The sequence below is a fragment of the Sus scrofa genome, chromosome 17, assembly GCF_054392235.1.
Source record: "Sus scrofa isolate SSC_HxYL_T2T_F1_AM1 chromosome 17, Sscrofa_HxYL_maternal_Yorkshire_Landrace_v2.0, whole genome shotgun sequence".
Taxonomy (NCBI): domain Eukaryota; kingdom Metazoa; phylum Chordata; class Mammalia; order Artiodactyla; family Suidae; genus Sus; species Sus scrofa.
In genome coordinates, this window is record NC_139399.1 from 33,378,642 (window position 1) to 33,401,968 (window position 23,327).

General features: G+C 55.2%; 1 protein-coding gene across 2 annotated transcripts in view; it reads right to left on the reverse strand.

The window, feature by feature from the left end:
* The window catches only part of RRBP1 (ribosome binding protein 1), a 65,677-nt gene that overhangs the window by 18,595 nt on the left and 23,755 nt on the right, over positions 1–23,327 (reverse strand). For both annotated transcript variants that reach the window (XR_014832851.1, XM_021078037.2), the window contains exons 2-5: positions 19,833–22,041; positions 6,408–6,556; positions 5,032–5,154; positions 366–518 (exon numbers count right to left, since the gene is read on the reverse strand). Coding sequence is in view for 1 of the 2 variants with exons in the window: in XM_021078037.2 (XP_020933696.2) it covers positions 366–518; positions 5,032–5,154; positions 6,408–6,556; positions 19,833–22,020 (2,613 nt within the window). In the remaining variant the exon portion in view is untranslated. The remainder of the gene's footprint in view (positions 1–365; positions 519–5,031; positions 5,155–6,407; positions 6,557–19,832; positions 22,042–23,327) is intronic.

Below are 23,327 nucleotides of genomic sequence, written 5' to 3' on the forward strand. Positions count from 1 at the left end.
ACGCTGGGGCTGTGCAATTTCCAGACCTTGTTTCCCGGGCTCCTCCCTCATCGAGTGGATGAGGCAGAGCCAGCACTACTCCAGGGTCACAGGGAGGCTGAGAACTTGAGCCATGGGCCTCCAGGGGACGGCACACAGGGCTGACCACTTGGGAACAGAGTGTTTTCAAAAAGTGATTTTTAAAATGTATTTCACGTTTTCTTGGTTATTAACATTAAACACACACGGCCGGCTGGCTGACACCATCTGGCCAGACAGGACAGGCCCTCCTCCCCAAAACAAACCGGATTCTGAAGAACCCCTCCGCGGGCACCCGCATCCGCCCATGGGGAGCGCTCCAGCCCCCGGCCCTCAGCACTGCCCACCTTGCCCTGCAGCTGCTGCACCTCCTTCACGTGCTCCCGGTAGCTGGCCTGCATGCGCGCCTGCACGGCCGTGATCTCCTGCTCCCGGGCCACCAGCTGCTTTTTCACCTTGGCCTCCCCGGCTGCTGCCTTGGCCTTTTCCGCTGCCAGCTCCTGGGAGAAAGCAAAGGACAGGGGCAGGGGGTGGGTGAGGTGGCAGGGGGCAGGAGCTTATCGGAGGAAACCAAGATCCTCACAACCCAGAGCATGACCTGGGGCTCAGGTGTCCTGAGACCCTCATGCTGAGCTCGCAGACAAACCCGAGCAGCCCCACAGGGAACAAACAGGGGATGAGGGACCCCTGGAAACCCTGCCAGCCTGACTGGTGGAGGGCTGGCTGCCAGGTCTTGGCCGCAATGGACACCAGTAGGAGCTGGGGACACAGCATCCTGTCCCTGGGCCCTCCAGGGGCACTGGTTGAGCTCTGCTGGGATGACAACACCCCGGTCTGGCTCAGTCCCCAACATCCAGGCCCCCAAGACACCCACTTTGACTTAAGCCCGGGTGCCTCTACAGACGCAGGAGAGGGCAGCTCAGGGGGACTCAGGGGTCTGCCAGGCTTCCTCTGACACTTGCCCCACCAGGCCTGCCAGCACAAGAGGTCCCTTGAAGTACACAGTCCAGACTCAGAAAAAGCCAAAGCTCAGAGACGCCCCGATGTGCCCATGGCCACACCGGCAGTGGGTGGTGCAGCTACATGCAGGCTATACTCCATCTGCCTCTGCTCACCACGCCGGACACCCCGAGGCTGGTGCTAAGCAGCTGTCTGGGGACAGCCCTCCTGACCCTGAGCAGGTCTCCTGCAGTTCTAGGCATCTACTTGGGTCAGGGCGAAAAGGTCTCAGTCTCCAGAATTCAATGGGATTTTCCTCCCTTTTGTCCCTGGGATTTTTTTTTTTTTAAGGCAGGGAAAAGCCAGCTTTTCCTCAGAGTATGTGTTTGGTCCTCCATGGCTTCTCTTTCTTCTAAGAGCTCAGAGGGATCGGATTTACTTTCTTTCTTTTTTTTTTTTTTTTTTTTTTTGTCTTTTTTTTTGCTATATCTTGGGCCGCTTCCGTGGTATATGGAGATTCCCAGGCTAGGGGTTGAATCGGAGCTGTAGCCATTGGCCTACGCCAGAGCCACAGCAACGCGGGATCCGAGCCACATCTGCAACCTACACCACAGCTCACGGCAACGCCGGATCGTTAACCCACTGAGCAAGGGCAGGGACCGAACCCGCAACCTCATGGTTCCTAGTTGGATTCGTTAACCACTTCGCCACGACGGGAACTCTGGATTTACTTTCTTGAAAGACACAGTCACTAGTGGTGGCTGACTGGAGCCCTGCCTTCCCTGACTTGGCACCATCAGGAGCACCATCAGCTCAGAAACGCGCTCTGCATCCCAGGACGAGAGGGGCCCCTGCATAGTGTATCCTCCCAGGCTGGCCGAGGAGAGGACAGGAGGCAGCTCCCACCAAAAGGCCTCCAAAAGGAGCACCTCCTGCCTCTTCCCTGGAGCACACCCTCCCTGAAGGCCACGAAGGATGTGTCTCGGGCCCGAGTGAGTACAGAATGGGGTCCAGTTCAGACCATCACTTTGGGACAGAGGCCCCTGGTGCCCAAGCAGACAACAGCTGGAAAATGGTTTTCTAGGAGGGTGGCTCCACCGCTGTGTGTGGTTCCTGAAACCCTCGAATATGGTCCCCAAATTGCTCCAGAGCCAGGACAGAGATCTCAGGATGCCTGAGCCTGTGACCTGGTGCCCAGAATGGTCCCTGAACTCAATTCTGCTGACTTCACCTACTTTTGAAGCATGATCTCGCAGGCGGTCCACACAGCCTGTGTATAAACCATGCCTTCAGCCTCAGACCACCAGAAAAAGAGCTGACCAAAACCCTCTGTGGCACCTATAAAAACTTCCCTACAGGGACAACGAAACTGTGGGTGGAACTAAAGACGAAACATAGATCCTACCCACCCGCCCCAGCTCCTGGTGGGATTAGGAGAAACTTCCATGTTCTCAATAATTTAGTCTCTCATGTAACGTTCCTCAATAGGGCTGGAATGGGAGATGTGACCCAGAACAGTCGACCATCCGCTCTACTCAAAACTCTCAACAGAGAAGTGGCAGGGACCCAGCGCCTGTGGACCCTAGGAGCACAGGAGGACAGGTGCAGATGCCTGAAGCACGGAAGGCTCCTGCTTAGCTGTGCACCGGCCTTGGGCCTCCGTGGCCACATGCTGATGAGCCAAGCGAGAAGGCTGGGGTCACACGGGACACAAAGGATGGTGCACTTGTAATGACAACCCCTGTGCTGGGATGGGAAAATGCCCTTGGCAGGCTTCCTGCAGGAGGAGAATCAAATGGAGGCTTCAGGGATAAGATCTCCAGCCAGCCTAGCAGGGAAGGGCATTCGGAGAGGCCTCAAGGAGGGAACGAGGAGCGCAGCTCATTGGGGAGCAGACAGGGATGGGACGCTGAGGAGAGCAGCCCACTGGGGAGCAGACGGGGGTGGGGCAGCAAGGGATGCAGCTCATTGGGGAGCAGACGGGTCAGGGAGTGAGGAGTGGGGCTCATGGGGGAGCAGATGGGGGTAGGGGAAGCAGGGGGTATTGGGGTACAGACTTGGGTCTGAAGACTGGGAGCCACAAGCACTTAAAAGGGACCCTCCCAGGACCAAATCAACAGAGGGCCCAGGAGGACTTCCTTGGGTTTGGGGAGCAGGATGGCGTCAGGGAGACCGGGCCCAGCTGGATGCGCTGATGGACTTCTCCTCGCCCCAGAGCCAAGGCCTGGAGCCCTGGGGGGTGGGGGCGGGGGTGCGATGGGCAATGGCAACCAAGCCCCTGCCTGTCTCATGGGGAGATGGTGCACCAGGGCAGGGTGGGAAGCGCATCTGGTCGGGAAGGGTGTCTGTGTGTGAGCTGTGCTGTGATCTGGAAACCACGTCGAGTGGCACCCCGAGGGGAGCAAGTGTCCAACATGAGGAGTGGCACCTAAAGGGCCTCGTTCTACAGGTGCAACGCCCCTACACCTGTGGCCCTGCCCACCGCGGCGGGCGACCCTAGCAATGGCCATCAAAACTCATCGCATCTCTGGCCCCTTCTAAACTCAGGGGCTGCCATAAGGAACTGGCTGGGGAGCCACAGGGCCACTAGCCTTGGGAACAATCGCCATTATTTTCTCTCACTTGAGCTTTATCTTGGAGGTCAACATCTTCTCAGTTTGTCCAGAAAGGGGATATGGAAGAACAGCCCCAGAAATCAGACTCCACCGGGGCTGCTGGTCTCAGAACCTTGGGTTGGGAGGGCTCCGACTGGCAGCCCTGGCCCACTTCTGCAGTGCCAAGGCTCGGGGCCTGTGGCCGCCACCAGCCGGGGTGGGGAGGGACGCGCAAGGTCAGCCTGGGAGCGGGACAGGTGGCTTCAGCTGCCCTGCATTTCACCACAACCCAAGACGGGCTCCCGTGGAGACAGAGGCCCCCAGGGAGGAGGTGCCACCAGGGGAGGGCTCGGATACCTGCCTTTCTCCCTCCTCTTCCTCAGCGGGTGGAGCAGAACCCAAAGTAACCACAGCAAAGCCTCGCCTGCTGCTCCCACCGTCCATGCCCCACAAAGAAACTTTCCCTTCTGACTAGGAGCCGTGTCCCTCCTCTCAGGACAGAAGCTCAGACTGCTTCGTTTCTAGTTCCTCGTGAATGAACAGATGCAGGGGCCCGGGGAAGGGTAGCAGTCCCAGTGGCGAGGGACTTTCAGAAGCCCAGGCCACCTCCCTGCACCCGATGCCCTAACAGAGGAGACAGGCGAGAGGGGAGAGGGCCGGGGCAGCTCACACTATTTCACCGGGAAAGGACAGCTTTCAAACTGCGTGTGACCATGACTTCCTCCGCAGGACAAAGGCCAGGACCAAACCCCGCCAGCAGTGGTGGCAGAGCAGCTGTGTGCTGCAAGCACTGACACAGCCTCCCGCCCCCACAACAAGACTCTCGGCCTGTGGCGGCAGCACGGATACTTGTATTCACCGGGTACAAGTGCCACAGGCTGGGCCATCACAGGACCGTTCCACAGACATCGGAGAAGGAAGAGCAGCAGCCCACACACCCCCCTCCTCCTGAGCTTCTGCTCTAGTTTTTAAGGAAAGAACCTTGGGTTGGAGTTCCCGTCGTGGCGCAGCAGAAACAAATCCGACTGGGAACCATGAGGTTGCGGGTTCGATCCCTGGCCATGCTCAGTGGGTTGAGGATCCGTGTTGTCGTGAGCTGTGGTGTAGGTCACAGACGCGGCTCGGATCCCGAGTTGCTGTGGCTGTGATGTAGGCCAGCAGCTATAGCTCCGACTGGACCCCTAGCCTGGAAACCTCCACATGCCGTGGGTGTGACCCTAAAAAGACAAAAGACCAAAAAAAAAAAAAAAAAAAGAAAGAAAGAAAGGAAGAAAGAAAGAAACTTGGGTTGACTGTGTTCCTCCTTCTTTCAAGGCATCACTCTGAAAAGACGGCCACCACTGTGGGGCCAGCCATCCCCTTCCATGGGTGCATTCCCAAGGCGGCTGTGGCCTGGGCTCCTAGGGGCAGAGGTCATCAGGCAGCGACAGCCTCACAGCCCGAGGGGAGGCCACCCCACAACCTGGCATGCTGGCTGTACCTTATTGAGCTCCCTCAGTTTGCTCTTGGCGACGGCCGCATCCTCCTGCTCCGTGGCCAGCAGCTTCTCCTTCTCTTCCAGCTGGCGTTTCAGAATGGCCACAGGGTCCCCTTTCTGAGTGGCCTAGAAATGCCCAAAGAGCCTCATTAACAGGAGCAGAGAGGCGCCTTCTTTGAACCCAGACTGCAGCCACCAGACCCTGACCCGTGACCAGAGCAGCGGCCTGGTGACGTGGGAACGGTTCCATCCGGACCTTGGACACCTCTGAGGGGAGGCCGCCCGCTCAGCCACCCCGTCTGCCAGGCCTCACGTCCCTGGGTGTAGGAGCTGGTTGGCCCTGTGGCCCCCGGGTAGTTTTTAGGAGGGTGGTGGGTCCCCAACCCAGGTCGATTGTGGCCAGGGCCTTTTCCTGGCTGAGGCGCCATCAGCCATTGCTTCCGGCTCGGTGCCCATCCCTTAGCTGCTGCGTTGGCCTGCAGGCTGCCAGCTGAAGCGTGGAAGCCGTAGGTGGGGGAGGGTGTACTCTGGGCACAGGGACCTGAGTCCAGGCCTCTCCTGTCTGTTGGAGGGGAGTGGTCGTCCTGACCTCCACCACTCAGACCCAGGAGAAGGGCCCCCTCACCAAGCAAGGAGTTCCCTGCAGCCAGAGGACTCGTCACCCCTCAGCAAGGGCTGGGGCGGGGGGAGTGACCCAGTGGCCTCAGGGCAGAGGCCACCAGCCTGGCTGTCAGTCAGGACACTCCCCAACATCTCTCATCACTATGGTGCCACAAAATCCTCCAGCAAAATTACCTACAATCCCAGCTCTAAGGAACAAACATGCCAATACAGCACCTCCTGGGGGTAGCTCAGCGCCACAAGCTCCAGAGGGTGGGTGCGGGCTCCCCTGCAGGAGAGAGAGGTGCTGTGGGTCCGTCGCGGGGTTCCTGCACACACGGTGCGTCCTACTCCTTCCATCCTGCACCCCGAGCCCTGGCCGCAAACCAGTGGGGCCCAGCTCCTCTGCTCCACCCCAGACCCCTCAACCCAGGGCCCTCCCCCCCAATTTTTAATGGCCCTCCTGCCGCAGTGGCTGGGCCGAGCCTGAAGACAAAGCATCTGCAGGGTGATTCAGGCAGCCCAACCTGGGAAGGGGTGCGGGTTCTGCTGAGAGGTACTTGGAGGTGTTCCGTCAACCCTGCAGCTGGGCAAGCGTGTGTGGCCAGCCTGCTGGGCATCACCCAGGGGAGACTGGGGCCCAAGCCTCAGCAGACCAGGTAACCACTGCAACTCACTGGCTCCCGGGGTGGGGGAAGGCGGGGGTGGCCACCTGGCCAGCTGCTCACCAGCCACAGCAGCCAGTGACTGTGGTAGTGGCTCAGAGTGGTGGGGCTCACCTTGTGCCACGTGTCCTGAAGGACGCCGGCTTTCTCGGACAGGATCTCAATGAGCCGCTGGGCCTCGCCCTCGCTGAACACCATGCTTCCCACCGTGGAGACCAGCGTCTTGTAGGGGAGGCAGAGTGGGCTGTCGGCATCCGGGGGCCCTGCACAGAGGAAGAAGGAGCAGGGACTCACACCGGGCAGAGCCTCGGGGTGCGGGGTCATGGGCTGAGTACAGTGAGCCGCCTGGCATCTGGACTGGACTCCACTCCAGGCCCTGTCTGGGGACGGAAGGCCCCCAAGTAGAGAAAGACTATTTTCCTGGGCTGGAGGAGGTGTCCACCCCACGATTCCATCACCAAAATGAGCAGTTTCCCAAAGGGGCTTTGTCCTTCTTTTCCCAGCAAACTGCACTGCCCAGGGAGCTCCTGCTCCCACTGTGCCCGAGCCTCATGGCCCTGGGGGTCTGGGCTGACCATTCCCATGGCTGCAGCCCTGAGGTCCTGGGGGTTGGGGTGGGGAGTGCAAAGCGGAAGCCTCCCAGGCTACTTCCTGGTGATCCTGGGAGGAGGAGGCCGCCTCCCACAAATCCCGGTTCAGACCCCCTATTTCCAGCTCTGCCTGGATGAAGCTCAGGGCAGGTTTCAGGAGAGGGAAGGCTGGGCTGGGTTTACCAGGCCATTAGGAAGTGACCTGCAGGAGAACACAGAGTCACGGGCCGAGAACCAGCTGTCACTTCTGGACATTCTGTGATGCCCCTGCAAAGCTTCCCTTTCTCACAGGCTCTCGGGTGGCTCCAAAGGCAAGGAAGGGCCAGTGGGGATGCCCTGGCTGGCAGGTCCTCGTGCTGAGGCCCCCGACTGCCCACAGCTGAACAACAGGCCTCTAAACAAGACAACACAAAGGAGAGAGGCCGTCTGCAGTGGCACCTGCGGCTAAGCCCACCTCACTGGGGACAATCGAGGGGGAAGGTTTCCATGGCAACCTGAAATCCTCCGGCTTGTCACAGTATTTTCACTCACTAGTCACAATATTTTCATCACAAGTCAAAGCACTTTGCAGGATACCCTAATGGGTGAGCCAGGGCCGTGGGCGAGCTGCTTGCCAAGAGCACCTTCATTTAAGAATTTCTTACCCTGTGAAGCTCGGGAGGTTAAAAATAACCACATTGACATTAAAGGCCTAAGAGCTCGAGGGTGTCACAAAACTTGGGGAGTCAGGGGAAAGGAATGCCCCCTCAGCCTTCACCGTTTTCAGTGAAATATGAATAAGATAAAACTAAATTTTTTCGTTTCACGGTCACACCTGTAGCATATGTAAGTTCCCAGGCTAGGGGTCAAATTGGAGCTGCAGCGCCAGGCTACACCATAGCCCGGGCAGCAATGCATCTGAGCCACATCTGTGACCTACACCACAGCTCATGGCAACGCCAGATCCTCAGTGCACTGCGCAAGACCAGGGATTGAACCTGCATCCTCATGGACACTGTGTTGGGTTCTTAACTCACTGAGCCACAATGAGAACTTCTACATTTTTTTTTTTTTTTTTTTTTTTTGCTTTTTAGGGCCGCACCTGGGGTATATGGAGGTTCCCAGGCTAGGGGTTGAACCTGCATCCTCATGGATGCTAGTCAGATTCATTAACCGCTGAGCCACAAGGGGAACTCCCTAAAATAATTTTAATGGTAAATTTTTGCACAATAGAGGAAACTTCAAGTACAGCTAAGCCAACAGAGAAGACAGCCTCTCTGAAGCCGACCACCACTCAGATGGCTTCCTTTCTGGACTCAGGTCTATCTCTGTGGTGCCTGATATGCTGTCCCAGCCACGTGTGGCTTCCGGGCACCTGCCAAGTGGCTGGTGGGAACAGAGGTGGCTCCTGGTGGAGCACACAGAAGATTCTGAAGACTTGGCATGAGAAAAAGAATGTCTGTAATCATCGTTTCTGTTGCTTGCACTTTGAAATGATAGTATTTTGGGTCAACTGGGTTAAATAAAATATACTGTTAAAATGAATTCCTCATTTGCCTTTTTTTTTCCTTTTTTTTTTTTGGTCTTTTAGGGCTATAGCCACGGCATATGGAGATTCTCAGGCTAGGGGTTCAATCAGAACTGTAACCACTGGCCTACACCAGGGCCACAGCAACTCTGGATCCGAGCTGCATCTGTGACCTACACCACAGCTCACGGCAACGCCAGATCCTTAACCCACTGAGCGAGGCCAGGGATTGAATCCGTGTCCTCATGGATGCTAGTCGGGTTCACTTACTGCTGAGCCACGACGGGAAATTCCTATTTTTTTTTTAAATTTTTTGTCTATTTTTGGGGGTGGGGGGCCCCACCCACGGCATATGGAAGTTCCCAGCCTAGGGATCAAATTGGAGCTTCAGCTTCCAGCCACAGTCATAGCAACGCCAGATTCGAGCCATGTCTGCGACCTACAGTGCAGCTCATGGCAACGTCTGATCCTTAATGCACTGAGCAGGGTCAAGGATCAAACCTGTGTCCTCACTGATACCAGTGAGCCACAACAAGAACTCCCTCATGTGCCTTTTTCAATGTGGCTCATGTTGCATTTCTACAGGACAGGCTGGCTACTCCTCTCCAGCCTGGGGGGGATGCCAAAGCACTCCCTGCTGAAGCTCCAGCAGCTCCTGTCCCTATGGAGGCCCCAGCGTGACTGGGGCTCAGGCCTTTTTTAAACGTTCTCCCTGAAGACCATCCTCCTAGGTCCCGAGGCCCCTGATGCTCCACCCGGGGGGGTGGCTGGGGGTGTAGAGACACGACATCTGGATGACAATGTCCTTTTCCTTCACAGCTGACATCCCAGGGGTCTTGACAAGTGTGTGTCTCCTCCTGGAGGGCCGGGGGAGACGGACCCCACGACGCTGTCTACAGGACATTCCTGAGAGCATTGTGCATGTCACTCTAACACCTCTACTGAAACTTTCTCATGTAATTACACTAAATTGCATTACATGTGTTAGCGAACAACCTGATGAAAACCTGTGACAAGTGGAACCCTCTGAAGCTAAATAACAGCAAATCCTAACTCCCCCTGCCAGCCTCCAACAGAAACCTCCAGGGCCCTCTCCATCCTCACACACACACTTTAAAATTATGCTTACAGACAGAGAACTTTTTTTTCTTTTTTGCCTTTTTGCCATTTCTTGGGCCACTCCCGTGGCATATGGAGGTTCCCAGGCTAGGGGTCGAATTGGAGCTGTAGCCACCGGCCTACACCAGAGCCACAACAACTCGGGATCCAAGCCTCGTCTGCCACCTACACCACAGCTCACAGCAACGCTGGATCCTTAACCCACTGAGCAAGGCCAGGGATCAAACCCACAGCCTCATGGTTCCTAGTCGGATTCGTTAACCACTGAGCCACGACGGGAACTCTGAGAACGTTTTTTTTTTCATTAAGACTTTGAGGTGCCATTTCTAGTCTCCCCAAATCGGGGGAAGTAAAACTGAAAGAAAAAAAGGCAAGTCCTGGGAAGCAGGAACCACAGCTCCGGACCTCACGAGAGTGGCACTTGCTTCTCAAGGTCGCAAGGTCCTCTGGCCAAAGCAGCAGCACTAAGCTCGACCCTGCAAGGGACCACCACCATGAGGCAGGCATGCTGACCCTATCCACGAATGGCCTTCTGGCACGTCACTCATGTCTCCAGCAAATGTTTGAAGGCTAGAAATAACCCGTGGTGCTGTGAACCTCAAGGCCCCAAAATAAGTGTGTCCATGGCTCAGCAACTAGTCTGTGAAGCCACAGGTTCCACAAAGACCACACGGCGAGGATCACCGAGAGGCTGGCTTTGCCCACGTTGTTGAGTCTGAAATTCCAGCATAAGAGGGGCCCGGAGGCTTGGGGGAGGAGCGAGGCAGCAGGAGGGCAGAGCGGACAGGCAGTGCCAGCATCTTGCTGCTCTGGAGGAATCCAGGGTCCTACCTGGCCAGGGCAGCCTCCCCTGAGTGTGTGGCCTTGGCCATGGCCCCTCCCTGGCAGATGATGCCTCCTGGGGGGTCCGGGCCAGAACTCTTAGGCTGCCGGTGTGTTGAGAAGAGCTGGAACCGAGTGTGTGCGTCATCTCCTGACCTTTAGTGCTGATGGCTAAGACAGTGAAAAATAAACAAAACCACCACGAGGCGGAACACATTCGCAGGCCAGGTCTACCCTGCAGGTCACCACAGCCCTTGGGCAATGGGCGCTCTGGTCAGGACAGGGCCCCTGGAGCCAGGTGGCCGGGGCTTGAATTCCGGCTTGGCTGCTTCCCACCTGTGCGTCCTTGGGCAAGTGGCTTCACCTCTCTGTGCCTGTTTCCTCATCTGCGAAATGGGGGTAACCATCATGCCTTCCTCACAATCTCACTTCGAAGATTAAATGACAACGTGCAAGGATGCTGCTGAGCACAGGGAAAAGCATTGCGGAATCAATCAACAGGCGCATCCCAGGCTCAGACCCCTCCCTGAGCCGGCAGCACCGCCAGCAAAGGACCTGGGGGGTGGTGCCTAAAGCAAACCTGCCCTTCCTCTGCCCCCATGAACACAGTGCCCAAGGCAAGCGAAGCTGGCGCCCACATCCTCTGTGGACAGAGCACGTGGCCTGTGGCCCCTCAGCTCCCGCCGTGCACCACTGTCCTCACGCACGAGATTAAGTGGGTAGCGCATTTGGGAAAATGAGGAGCCCTGCGCCTCCCTGGGCTCTCAGCCAAAAAGCACACCGCTACCAGATAATGTGCATAACACCTCAAATTCCAAAACTACACCCCCTTTTGTGACCACACTGGGAGGCCTAATCACTGAAAACTAAACTTGTCCTGCAGAAAGGTGCTCAGCAGCCTTCCTCTCCTCCTGCGTAACTATCCGGATCCCCAGGGGCCAGGTCTCAGTCGCAGGGGGCTCGCCGGGCTCTGCAGCCCAGCCCTGTTTCGGCAGCAGCCCCTCCAGCATCCAGGTCCCAGGCCTCCTGCCCTGCTCAACCAACCAACGGTGGGAGGGCATCGAAAGCACTCCAGGGTTGGCCCGCGCCACAGCTGTGATCAAGTGGAGGGTATCGCCAGGCCCTGGGCCAGGTGTCAAGAAGCTCCAGCTCAATTCTAGCTCTTGTTGCCAGTGCCTAGCAGACCCATCCAGCTGTCTCCAGACATCATGTATTCACCTACTGTGTACCCAGCACCTGCAAAATGCTGGGCCTGGAAGGGCATGTTGGGTGGGACTCCCGGCCAGGGGAGGCGGGGATGCCCTGCCATGGATAAGCAGCAGAGCCATGTGAGGGAACAGGGGAGAAGCCACGGCTGCAACACCAGGAAGGCTCTTCACACAGGGGATGCTCATGCCAAATGCCAACAGCATGGAGGGAAGGCGAGAGTTGAGGCTTCAGCAAGAGGAGAAAGGACAGTGCCGAGGCTGGCACGGCAGAGGCAGGTGAGAATGAAGTGGGCCCCAGTTGTCACAGGCCCCGGGGATCTGGGTTTCACCCCGTGGGCAAAGGAGCAATGCCTGGGAACGATCAAGGTTTGCATTTAGAAAAAATTAGTTCAGGACACCCAAGGGGACTAGGCTGGAGGAAGGCAGGTCAGGGAAGAGCCCAGGGCGAGGGGCCAGGGCTGAGAGTATTTAGGGAGCTGAGAAGGGGTGACAGGCCCGGTGTTGGTGGACCACGAGGGTAGAGTGAAAGGCAAAGGCACTCATCTTGTCAGGGAGCATCCAGACCAGTCCTGAAGGCCTCTGCTCAGACACACAGACGGGGGCAAACAGCTGCTGCTAGCTCCGGCCCCTGCAGGAATGTCACCCGAATAGTGTGGGTTGGGGGCCCCTGCAGAGCCCCCTGGCAAGCCAGACCCCCACTCCTCCAGGCCCTGACACCCCCAATCACCTGAGCCAAACTCAGGTCAAAGGCCTAGGTCCGCAGGAAGGGGGCCCCTCCCAGAGGCCTAGCACCACAATAGCAATTGTCCGACTCCCCTGGACCTCAAGTCCAGAGGGCAACCCCCAACCCTGAATCAGAATAGCCAGCAGGCTCCCCGTCTCCAGAAACAAGGAACCTGGGCCTGCATCAGACTGGGCCCACCAGCTGCACCAGCTCGTAGCTGGTGGATGCAAAGGGTCCTCCTGAGCCTTCAGGAAAGAGCTGCTTCAAGGCCCTCAATGCAAGATCCACCAAACACGTCAGAGACACAGCTGCTGCTCCTGCCGCCCTCGCGGTTGCTGACTGCACCACAGTGGTCAAAGGCATCGGGCAGCACACAGGGAGCCTGCTTTAGGGCAAAGCCCAGTACCGCCCAGGGCTGGGCTGCCTCCTGATCAGCTGCAGGCCTCCGAGCGGCAGCTGCGCTGGACTCTGGCAGCCACGGACACTGGCAGCTGGCGTTTTCGGTGCACTGGAGCAGAGCACAGATGATGTCAGGAGCAACCCTGCCTGGGGCCTTGGAATCAGGTCTTGTCACTTGGTTGGAGAAACAGTCATCTGATAACAAGTGGGGAGGTTGTACGTATAAAGACATCAAGTGGAAGATTTTAAAAAATCCTATAGATTGAATGATTTCATTTTTCTTGTTATACTTTTTCTTTCTTCCTCAAACTGTAACAAAATCAATTTGATCTCTGAAAAAAGAAAGACAACACATCACAGTATTTCTTAAAGAAATACAAGCCCTGGAGGGCCTCTGGGTCAGTTCCTTCCCTGGGCCTGAGATGACCACAGAGATCTGACCCACTGTCTGCAGAAAGGACACGAGACGCACGACCTTGGCCTTTCTGCCCCAACTGCCTGGGAGCAGCAAGAGCCCCAGCGTCACATTTTGGGAGGACTGAATGGAGGGCTCTGGGTTCACGTCTTCCAGCAGCTTCTCTAAAATGTGACAGGGCACCACTGACATGAGACTCGCCTCCCGAGGGGATGTTTTGCTCTTTAAAAAAGAAGGAAAAGTTGGGTTTGAAGAATTTACACAAAAATTGAATAAAGGCCTATAACCCCTGCAGTTTCCTTCAGATCTTCAGACCCTGCGAAACTGAGTTCAAAAGAGATCAAAAGTAATCTCAACACAGCCCCTTGGCCCCTCGGCTCGAGTGGGAAGGGCAGCCGCTGGGGGTCGGGCCTGGGACGACGGGGAGACCTGGGCCCGGGGTCCTGCCCCGCCCTCTGAGGACAGAGCTGAGCTTTGGCTTCTGCTGTCGCCAAACAGGTAAAAATACAAACCCGCCTTGGATAACTGCACAGTAAAAGCCTCTCCCCACACCCCCGGCGGGGGTGCAGGAGGCCCGAGGGGCATGAAGGACAGGCGGGCAGGCTGCAGGGGCAAGGTGCTGCTACTGTCCAGCTGCCCGGTTTCAGATGAAGCCCCTCTAGGCTGCAGAGCCCCCGACTGAAGCTCTCCTGCTGGCCTGGCCCTGCCCCACGAGCTTCCAGAAGTCGATTTTATTTATGCATCTCTCATGGTCTGGCAGTGGTGGGAGTGGCCATGACACAGCTGACAGGTCCCCGGGGGCTGCCAGGTTCTTAGATGCGAGAACCACCTTTAGTTCTCATCTGACCTCAGCCCTGACAGTCTGCTGGGTGCCCGGGGGCTGTGACAGGATGGGAAGAGCGCGGCGGGGGGGGGGGGGGGGGCGGGGGGGGGGTGTTTCCTTCCTCAACCCGGGCCCTGGGGGCAGCAAGGAGTCCCGTCTGGGCTCATAGGACCCTCAGGGCCCTGTGGTCAGGGCTGGGCTGCCCCCCTGGGGCCCAAGAGGACAGGCGCTCCACTTTGGTACAATGAGGGTCTGTTTCTTCAACTCACAGGTAATGGGGATTTTTGTTTATCTTCATTAAGAATGCATATTACAGAAAAACTGGAAAATGAAGAAGAGCGGAAAATAAAATTCAGCCACAGTCCTCCACCTTCAGATGGCCTTTCTTGCATCAACTCAGCCATTGTGGGGTCAGGAGAGCCTGTCTGGGGGCATTTTCCACCCCCTGGGCTGCCTGGGCCCTGATGTGATGGCCTCTGGTCCCAGAGTAAATGGTCTGTGTCCGTGGAGGGGATGGAGTCTGGCATAAGGCACAGGGTCCAGGAGGAGGGCCAATCAAGCCCCTGCAACAGCATAAGTCCCAGGGCTCGGGCCCAACTTGGGGTTTCCAGAAGGTTCTTCCCTAGCACCACGTTCATGCACTCACTTTTAGGAGCTGGAGCAGATGGCCCTCCCGGGCGCCCAGACGATCACGTCCACGTGTTTCCTGTGCAAGAAGTGTGTGTTCCTAATAAACATGAACACTCACTGTGGCCTCTCTGGGACAACCCAGCAGAGGCCTGGACAGTGCCGCCAACACGCGGAAGCTTCAGTTCTGGAAAATTTAACTTTGCTATGATTCCATGGATTCCTTCCCCTCTGGATGCTGAGAAAAGAATCTGTGTTTCTGTTTCCTGAGCAAGGGTTTTCTCCCATTCCACACAGGGTTCACCAAGGCCCCTGAAATGACCACCTTCTCCACGGCGCTGCGGGAGCTGGGAGGCCAGGCAGAGGTGCAGGGAGATGCGTGTGCGGGTTCAGCCCTGTACAACGGTACCCGGTGCCTCTGCACTGAGAGCAACGCAGAGCTGTCTTCCCCAATTAAACACACACCTACCTCTCCACTTACCAACTGCATTTCTAGGAACTTACAGACATATTTACACAATGATGTTCATATGTCACTACAGCATTAATTTTAGCAGCCAAAAAAACCCCTGTCATTTGCATAAATTACAATAGTTTCAGGCTATGGAAATAATGCAGCCGAAAGTAGTAGGCCTGTGGGTATACGTGGAAAGATGTCACCAGCAGACTGGAAAGCAAAGGACGTGAGTTCCACCTCTGTGCACTGCAAGCCCCATCTGTGTGCCAAGGTGACAAGCACAGCACCTCCAGGGCTCCCCTGGGAAGCGGGTGGTGATTGCGACGGAGTGGAAAGAAGAATTGCAATTTTCACCTTCCACGCGTCCATACTGTTTGAATTTTGTTTGCTGGAAGCACATATTTACACAGCAAGTTTTAAAAAGGATTAGGAAGGCTGTTCACTGTCAAATCCAGCCACAGACAAGCGGTAAAAATTTGTCACACGGCCTCGATTTGCTCTTGCAAGACAATCAGATCAAAAGGTCTGGAATAGTTCCAACTCGGGCCTGCAGAAGCATGTCCTATGCCCGCCTCCACACCTGCCGGCTCTCCTCTGGGGCTCCCGCTAGTGAGGGCCCTGCCAAGATGACCAGGTGACAGGTAAGGACCAGGTGACTGAGGAAGCAACCCCGTCCTGGGAGGACCCCAGTGCCAGGGCGGGTTCTGAGGCTGATCGGCCACGTGTCGTGGGCCAGGTGCAGTCTCTGGGATCTCATTGATTGCTTCTGTGACATAGAGGGCAACAGGGAGCTCACTCCCATTCCACTTGGGACACAGGCAGACAGAACAAAGTGGGGGGGGGGGTACTTCTGATGCCAACACAGCTGCAAAGACACGTCCACTCTCACAGGGCCACCTGCAAGGTGACCCAAGAGGCTGCCTCACTCCCAACGGCTCCTGTCTAGAAAAACACTGTCCAGCAGAACCTATTGTACTGACGGAGGTGGTCATCTGCTCTGTCCAAAAGGAAAGCCACTGGCCACGGGACCGAGGCTTTCACTGATGATCTTCATGTTAACCTAAACGGCCCCTCGTGACCAGCAGCTCCTTACTGCAGCACAGCCCCAGACCCTAGCTCTCTGGTGCCCAAGGTTAAACCTCAGAGCCCTGGACCCTCCCCTGCCCCAAGGTCTCTTCCTGGTCCTGCATGCACCCAGCCATGCAGAAGTCCCTCCCCAACCATCTCCCCAATCCCCGCAGGGTGGTCAGCAGGACCCCTCACACACACACCCCCCAACACCAAGGCGACTCGCACCCCCAGACCCCGTCTGTGGATGCCCAGGATCCCCTTGAGCCAATGGCCCTGAAGAAGCTGGAGGTGGATGGGCCCTAGACCCAAAGAGTCCCGGCTGGTGGGCGAGGAGGTCAAGGGCAGGCAGCCAGGTTGACCACAGCCTTTCAGACAAAAGCAGGGACTGGGGACACGGGGCATGTAAGTGTGTGAAAAGAATGTAGCCTGCCTCTTACTCAGCAACATAGCCACAGCTACAAAAGCTCAAGGCGAGTCAGATGGAACCCAGGAACCCTGAGCTCCACAGGCAAGCTGGAACAGAAAGGAAGGCTGAGTCCCCTCCAAAAGCCACTGGGAAATCAGGGTCATCCATTCACATGGCTTCCCACACCCTCACCTACCACAGCCTGTGGCTGGGGCTGCTCTGTTGAGAACCTAGGGAGACGTCAGAGGAAGCGCTGGGCTGGCTGGATGTCACTGCAGGGACCAGGGCTGCTGGAGCAGAGCAGGGTCCAGGACACAGAACGGCCCATGATCCAAAGCCTATCAGGACATCTGACTGGGCAGGGGTCTGCAGAGCCAGCCCTGAACTGCACGTCCGAAGCTGGGACACCCACCCAAACCGACACAATTTTTTTTTTTTTTTTTTTTTTTTTTAGGCTCAGGCTCCACTACTCCAGCCTCAGGCCTGGCCTTCCTAGGCTGAGCTGCTCAAAAAAGCCCACCTCCCTCCCCTGCTCCCCCACCCCCCAGCACATCTGTGGGGCCATTACAACCCGCCAAATGTGGGCCTGGGACCATCAGCACTAGCATCTCAGGGAGCTTTTTAGAAATGCAGAACCTCAGGCCCCACCCAGAACCATTGGGTCAGTCTTTATCTTAACCAGATCCCCAGTGACTCATCGGCACATCAGAGCTCCAGCAGCCCTGCATCTGGGGAATCGCCACTGGTTCTGACAACAGATTATTTCAGAATTTCAGATCGCCATGGAGTTGGGGGCAGGGGGACAGCGGCCTACGCCTACCTCGAGGGCCCATGATGGCTTTGCACACCAGCCACGGGTAAAACAGGGCCAAAATCACACGGTGCACATCCAGGAAAACGAGAAACAAACCACAAGAAAACACGGCGCGGCGTGCCTGCGCCAGCCATCTGCCATGCACCACGAGCTGGCTATGCAGCCGGGGCTCCGCGCTGGCCTCTGTGATTTTTTCCCCGAAATCTTGGCGGCACTGCCTCCCGCCACCTGGGCAGATGGGTATTAATCTTGGCTGTCATATTTTCTAGAGTTTGATTTCTTTTTATATCACATCTAACTCATCCACACCTTGATGCTTATGGGGGGCCAAGCAGACCCTTCCAGATCTTGAACATGCTGTCCATGTCTCTGCCTGCCCCCTGCCCCCACCACCACTTTCCCCCAACGCGATCTGCCACCCGCCACCCCCGCAATGCGTGATGCTCAGGTGTGACTACTTAGGACCATTCTGTGCCCTGACCAGCTGGCCTCAGGCCAGCACCCTCTTATAATTACAATAGTCTGGGAATGCGTCCACACATCAGACAGAACTGGCCTTCCAAAAGCCACTTAATCTGTTCAGTATTCTTTCTAATCCTGAACTGTGCTATTTTCTCTGCTCAACGTCCTCTTACTCCCCCTCCATTCAGCTGCTCTGTGGGTTCACACGGGTCATAAGTTAGGTCTTCCCCCAACACGATCTTTACTACCTGCAAATTAGGACAATTCTGCCTTCCTTTTTACTATTATCCTCTGTTTCTGTTTCTGACCTTATTTCAAATGTCTAAAGGCATACATGATAATAATGACCACAGGAAGCTCTAGTCTGAACACCCCTGATGTGGAGAGCCAGGAAACAGGTTGGCTCGCATTTCCACCCGTCTTCCGTCTCCAATGCCCTTGTCCCTGGGCCACGCGGAGCATCACCTTAGAGACAGGGCAGGGTGCCCTCCCTCCGCTTGTGAAGCTGGGCTGAGACTGAGTGTCTGGGTTTGCAAAGGACCTGAGGGGTTGACTTGGCCTGTGGGTCGAGGTGGACTGGTCCCTGACCCTAGCAGGAGCTAGGATGGGTCCCCTCACGTGGCACTGAGTAGCGACTGAGCAAATGTCTCTCCCCAAAGGTGGGGGAGGAGAAAGGCTGATATAGCTTCACAGAGGGCAAGAGAGGGAAACCCAGCTGCAAACACAGGGCCCTGCCTACCTGGCACATGTCCAAACATTTCAGAGCCCTTAAGCTACCTCATCCAAAAAAAAAAAGGGAGGGGGGAGTAACAACAAACAAAAAAGATACCTCATCCAAAAAAAAGGGAAAAAAATAACAAAAAAAAAAATAAATTGAAATACCTCATCCAGAAAGATACAATTCATTTTCCAAATCAACTAATGACTAATCTAAGAAAGAAATCAAGAAAGAGACAGAGAGAGAGACAGGAAGGGAGAAAGAAAACATCAGACCACTGTATCAATCAAATGAGTGATGAACATGAACCAGGAACACACAGGTCCCGTTTCTACAGTAATCCATACTAAACACATAATGGGAAACTCATGTTCTACGTTATCTATTTATGTATCTGATACATAATATCAATTTTAATGTTCTATAATGTTCTGATAAGTAACTGGGGTAGGGGTAGTGGAGAGGGAAAACTGGGAGGCAGGGAGTGTAGATAACATTGCTTCTTAAAAATATTATCCTACTGTTATTCACTCAACAAACATACAGAAAAGAACGAAGCCCTGCTAAAGCACCAGGTAAGAACGCAGAACGCAGACCCCTCTGCCTTTTTGCCTTGATTCTGGCAGAACACAGTCAGATGTTTAAGAAAGACTGCTGGACACATAACTGTCCTAGACTGTGGGGTGGATGGACCTACTGTTTCAAACTCCTCACCTCTTCCAAACACCTCTTCCCAAGTCTCTCTGCAGTTCGTCCACTGGAGACAGTGGACTTCCTGCCCCTTGACTCAGGCTCAGTCACATGACCTGCTCTGGCCCATAGGATGCTAGTTTGAAAAGTGCCCTTTAATGGCTCTGTTAACCACGCATAACCATAAAAGGGCCTCTACCCTCAGGAGTAGACACCTCCATCTAGGCCCCAGAATACAAACATAGCAGAGACCTACATTCAACCTGCAGCAGTGACAAACCAGGCAAATGGCAGCACGAAGCAGAGCCACCCAGTTGAGATAACCCAGATCAGCCAACCTCCAATCAAGTCAACAGAAACATGAACAAGAATAATTAACTGCTCACTTGTGGGGGAACATGATGAAGGATGATATGAGAAAAAGAATATGGATATATACGTATGACAGGGTCACTTTGCTGTATAGCAGAAATCGACAGGAACCTGCAAATCAGCTATAATGGAAAAAGTAAAAATCATAAAAAAATGAATAAACGACTGCTGCTGTAAGCCCCTGAATTCTGGGATGTTTGTTATGCAGCCTTGTTGTGGCGAGAACTGACTGATACAAATGGCTTCCCAAAGGGAATCCACATGTCACTTAACAGCTTTTCCCTCCAGGTTCATAAAGAAAGCAAAGCTACTTACCAGGCTCACCCTTCTTCTTTGATCTTGATCTTTTCTTTGCAGGAGCCTCTTGCTTTGGTGCCTCCTGGCTCTGGATCATGTCTGCATTTTCACCCTGGATAGGAGCTGACTCTGCCTTTTTACCCTGATTGGCAGATGTATCCGCCTTTTTGCCTTGGTTGGGGGACCCTTCTGACTTTTTGCCCTGGTTCAAGGCTCCCTCTGCCTTTTTGCCTTGATTGGAGGCTCCTTCTGCTTTTTTCCCCTGGTTTGCAACATTCTCCACCTTTGTGCCCTGATTAGCAACTGAATCTGCCTTTTTGCCCTGATTCTGGCCTCCATCTGCTTTCTTGCCCTGGTTGGAGGACCCCTCTGCCTTTTTGCCTTGATTCTGGGCTCCCTCTGCCTTCTTGCCCTGGTTGGAGGACCCCTCTGCCTTCTTGCCCTGATTCTGGGCTCCTTCTGCCTTCTTGCCCTGGTTGGGGGTCCCCTCTCCCTTCTTGCCCTGGTTGGAGGACCCTTCTGTCTTCTTGCCCTGATTCTGGGTTCCTTCTGCCTTCTTGCCCTGGTTGGGGGTCCCCTCTCCCTTCTTGCCCTGGTTGGAGGACCCCTCTGCCTTCTTGCCCTGATTCTGGGATCCTTCTGCCTTCTTGCCCTGGTTGGGGACCCCCTCTGCCTTCTTGCCCTGATTCTGGGCTCCTTCTGCCTTCTTGCCCTGGTTGGGGGCCCCTTCTGCCTTCTTGCCCTGGCTGGGGGCCCCCTCTGCCTTCTTGCCCTGATTCTGGGTCCCCTCTGCCTTCTTGCCTTGGTTGGGGGCCCCTTCTGCCTTCTTGCCCTGGTTGGGGGCCCCCTCTGCCTTTTTGCCCTGATTCTGGGCCCCTTCTGATTTCTTGCCCTGATTCTGGGCTCCTTCTGTCTTCTTGCTCTGATTGGGGGCCCCCTCTGCCTTTTTACTCTGGTTTTGAGCCACTTCTACCTTTTTGCCTTGATTGGGGCTCCCCTCTACCTTTTTGCCCTGGTTTGGGGTACCTGCCTCTTTTTTGCCCTGATTCTGAGCCCCCTCTGCCTTCTTGCCCTGATTCTGGGCCCCTTCCGCCTTCTTGCTTTGGTTGGGGGTCCCCTCTGACTTTTTGCTCTGGTTGGGGGCCCCTTCTGCTTTCTTACCCTGGTTGGGGGTTCCCTCTGACTTTTTGCCCTGATTCTGAGCCCCCTCTGCCTTCTTGCCCTGGCTGGGGGCCCCCTCTGCCTTCTTGCCTTGGTTAGGGGTTCCCTCTGCCTTCTTCCCCTGGCTGGGGGCCCCCTCTGCCTTCTTGCCTTGGTTGGGGGTTCCCTCTGCCTTCTTGCCCTGGTTGGGGGCCCCCTCTCCCTTCTTGCCTTGGTTGGGGGCCCCCTCTCCCTTCTTGCCTTGGTTGGGGGTCCCCTCTCCCTTCTTGCCCTGGTTGGGAGTCCCCTCACCCTTCTTTCCCTGGTTGGGGGTTCCTTCTCCTTTCTTGCCCTGGTTGGAGGCCCCCTCTCCCTTCTTGCCTTGGTTGGGGATCCCTTCTGCCTTCCTGCCTTGGCTGGGGCTCCCCTCCACCTTTTTGCCCTGGTTCTGGGACCCCTCTGCTTTCTTGCCCTGTGCAGTGCTGGTGGCTGGGGCACTGCCCTTGGCACCCACAGGGGACACAACCACCATAGGCACTTCCTTGGGAGCAGCTTCCAAGATGGCAGCCTTTGAGGTAAGAACCTGGACGGAATTCACTACAGAACTGACAGCTGGTTCCACCTTTGCCACTTTTTTTTCCTTCTTCTTTTTGTCCTTAGGGGAAGAGGCCGGCTTCTCCTGGGGCATGGCTGGTACTGTGGCTACAGGCGCAATGATCACAGGGGACTGGACTGGGGTTGGAGCCACAGCCACTGCAGGTGTGTGCACTGGGTCTTTGCGCAGGATGGTCACATCAGGGGCTGGCTCATGGTCAGGTATCTTCCCGTTGGGCTTCTCTTCCTTTTTCTTGGTCTTTCCTTTCTTCTCTACTGTCTTCTCCTTCTTCTTCTTCTCCACTTTCTGGTGGTGAGTTTTCGCCATCTCCTTGCGCTGGTTGGCTAGAGCTTCTTCATATGACGTCTCCTTCATTGAGAATGTCGACACCAGGAAGATGCCGATGGCAGAAACCACCATGAATCCACCAAAAACCACAACCCCCAAGGTTTGAGTGTCGTAAATATCCATCTTGGCTTGCTTTCCTGTCACCTGCCAAATACACACACAGTGATTACTTTTCGTAGAAACTGAGGCATTTGACAATTGCTATCCCCAACCCCAACACCTAACTTAAGGTTTCACTAATTCTTCAGATTGATAAAGTCAAGGAAGAAACAAACTCAGGCAATCTCTAATGTCACCCATTCTCCTCTGCCCCCTTCAGAAGTGAGCTATTCTTAAACATCGGTCGAGTTTCCACTGCAGCTCAGTGGTTAAGAATCCAACTAGTATCCATGAGGATGTGGGTTCAATCCCTGGCCTTGCTCAGTGAGTTAAGGATCTGGCATTGCAGCAAGCTGCGGTATTGGTCACACATGTGGCTTGGAGCCCACATTGCTGTAGCTATGGAGTAGACCAGCAGCTGCAGCTCCAATTCAACCCCTAGACTGGGAATTTCCATATGCTGTGGGTACAGCCCTAAAAAGCAAAAAAAAAAAAAAAAAAAGATATTACATTTGTCCTAGGAGATATGAAGGCTCAGAGAGATGGCAAAGCAGCTCTATAATTGGGGCACATTAACACCCAAGAGACTCGAAAGCCATGATCCCAGTTCAAGATGTTTCCCATCACAGGGGTCAAAAATGCAAATGAGCACAAGCATAAGCCAGGTATGAGACAACTGGGAAAGGTGGGGACTGTGGCAAACTACCCCACTCAATTAGGGGCAGGTATCGACCAGCCACAGCTGCTTGTGACAGAAGTGTGATCACTGTGCTGAGAGTTTTCACTTTTCCATATTAGGACAGATTTTTTTTTTTTCCCTCAACGTGAAGTTGACTGATTTTAAAAATATAACCTGAGTCAAACCAAACATGGTTGCCAACTCTCAGCCACAGCATTCCGGCCCGCAGGCCCTCAGCATCTTCCTACTGCTACCTCCCTTTTCTCCAGTCCTGATAAACACAACTTCCCAGGGTCAAAGATTATGCATTACGATCCTGAAAAGTGATCAAAGATTTGGGGAGGAAAGACAGCCTTTTGCCAGTGACAGCTCCAAAGAGCCACTGAACCTGCAATTTGCACTTTGGTAAACAGAAAGTATCAGTCTTGGGAAGCTGACCAAATAAGATGAGAGATTGGAATTTCATAGACAGAGGCTGCAAAGTGGGAGAAGAACAGTGTCACCAGGCCCAATCCTCGCCCAAGGGAGCGGACCATCTCAACCAGGAGGAGGAACCACCCCTCCTTGATGTCTGGGGACCAAAATCCAAAGCGTCAGAGGTGGCCGGGTCCGTATCCATCAGCCAGGCTACGTTCAACTTCAGCAAGGGACT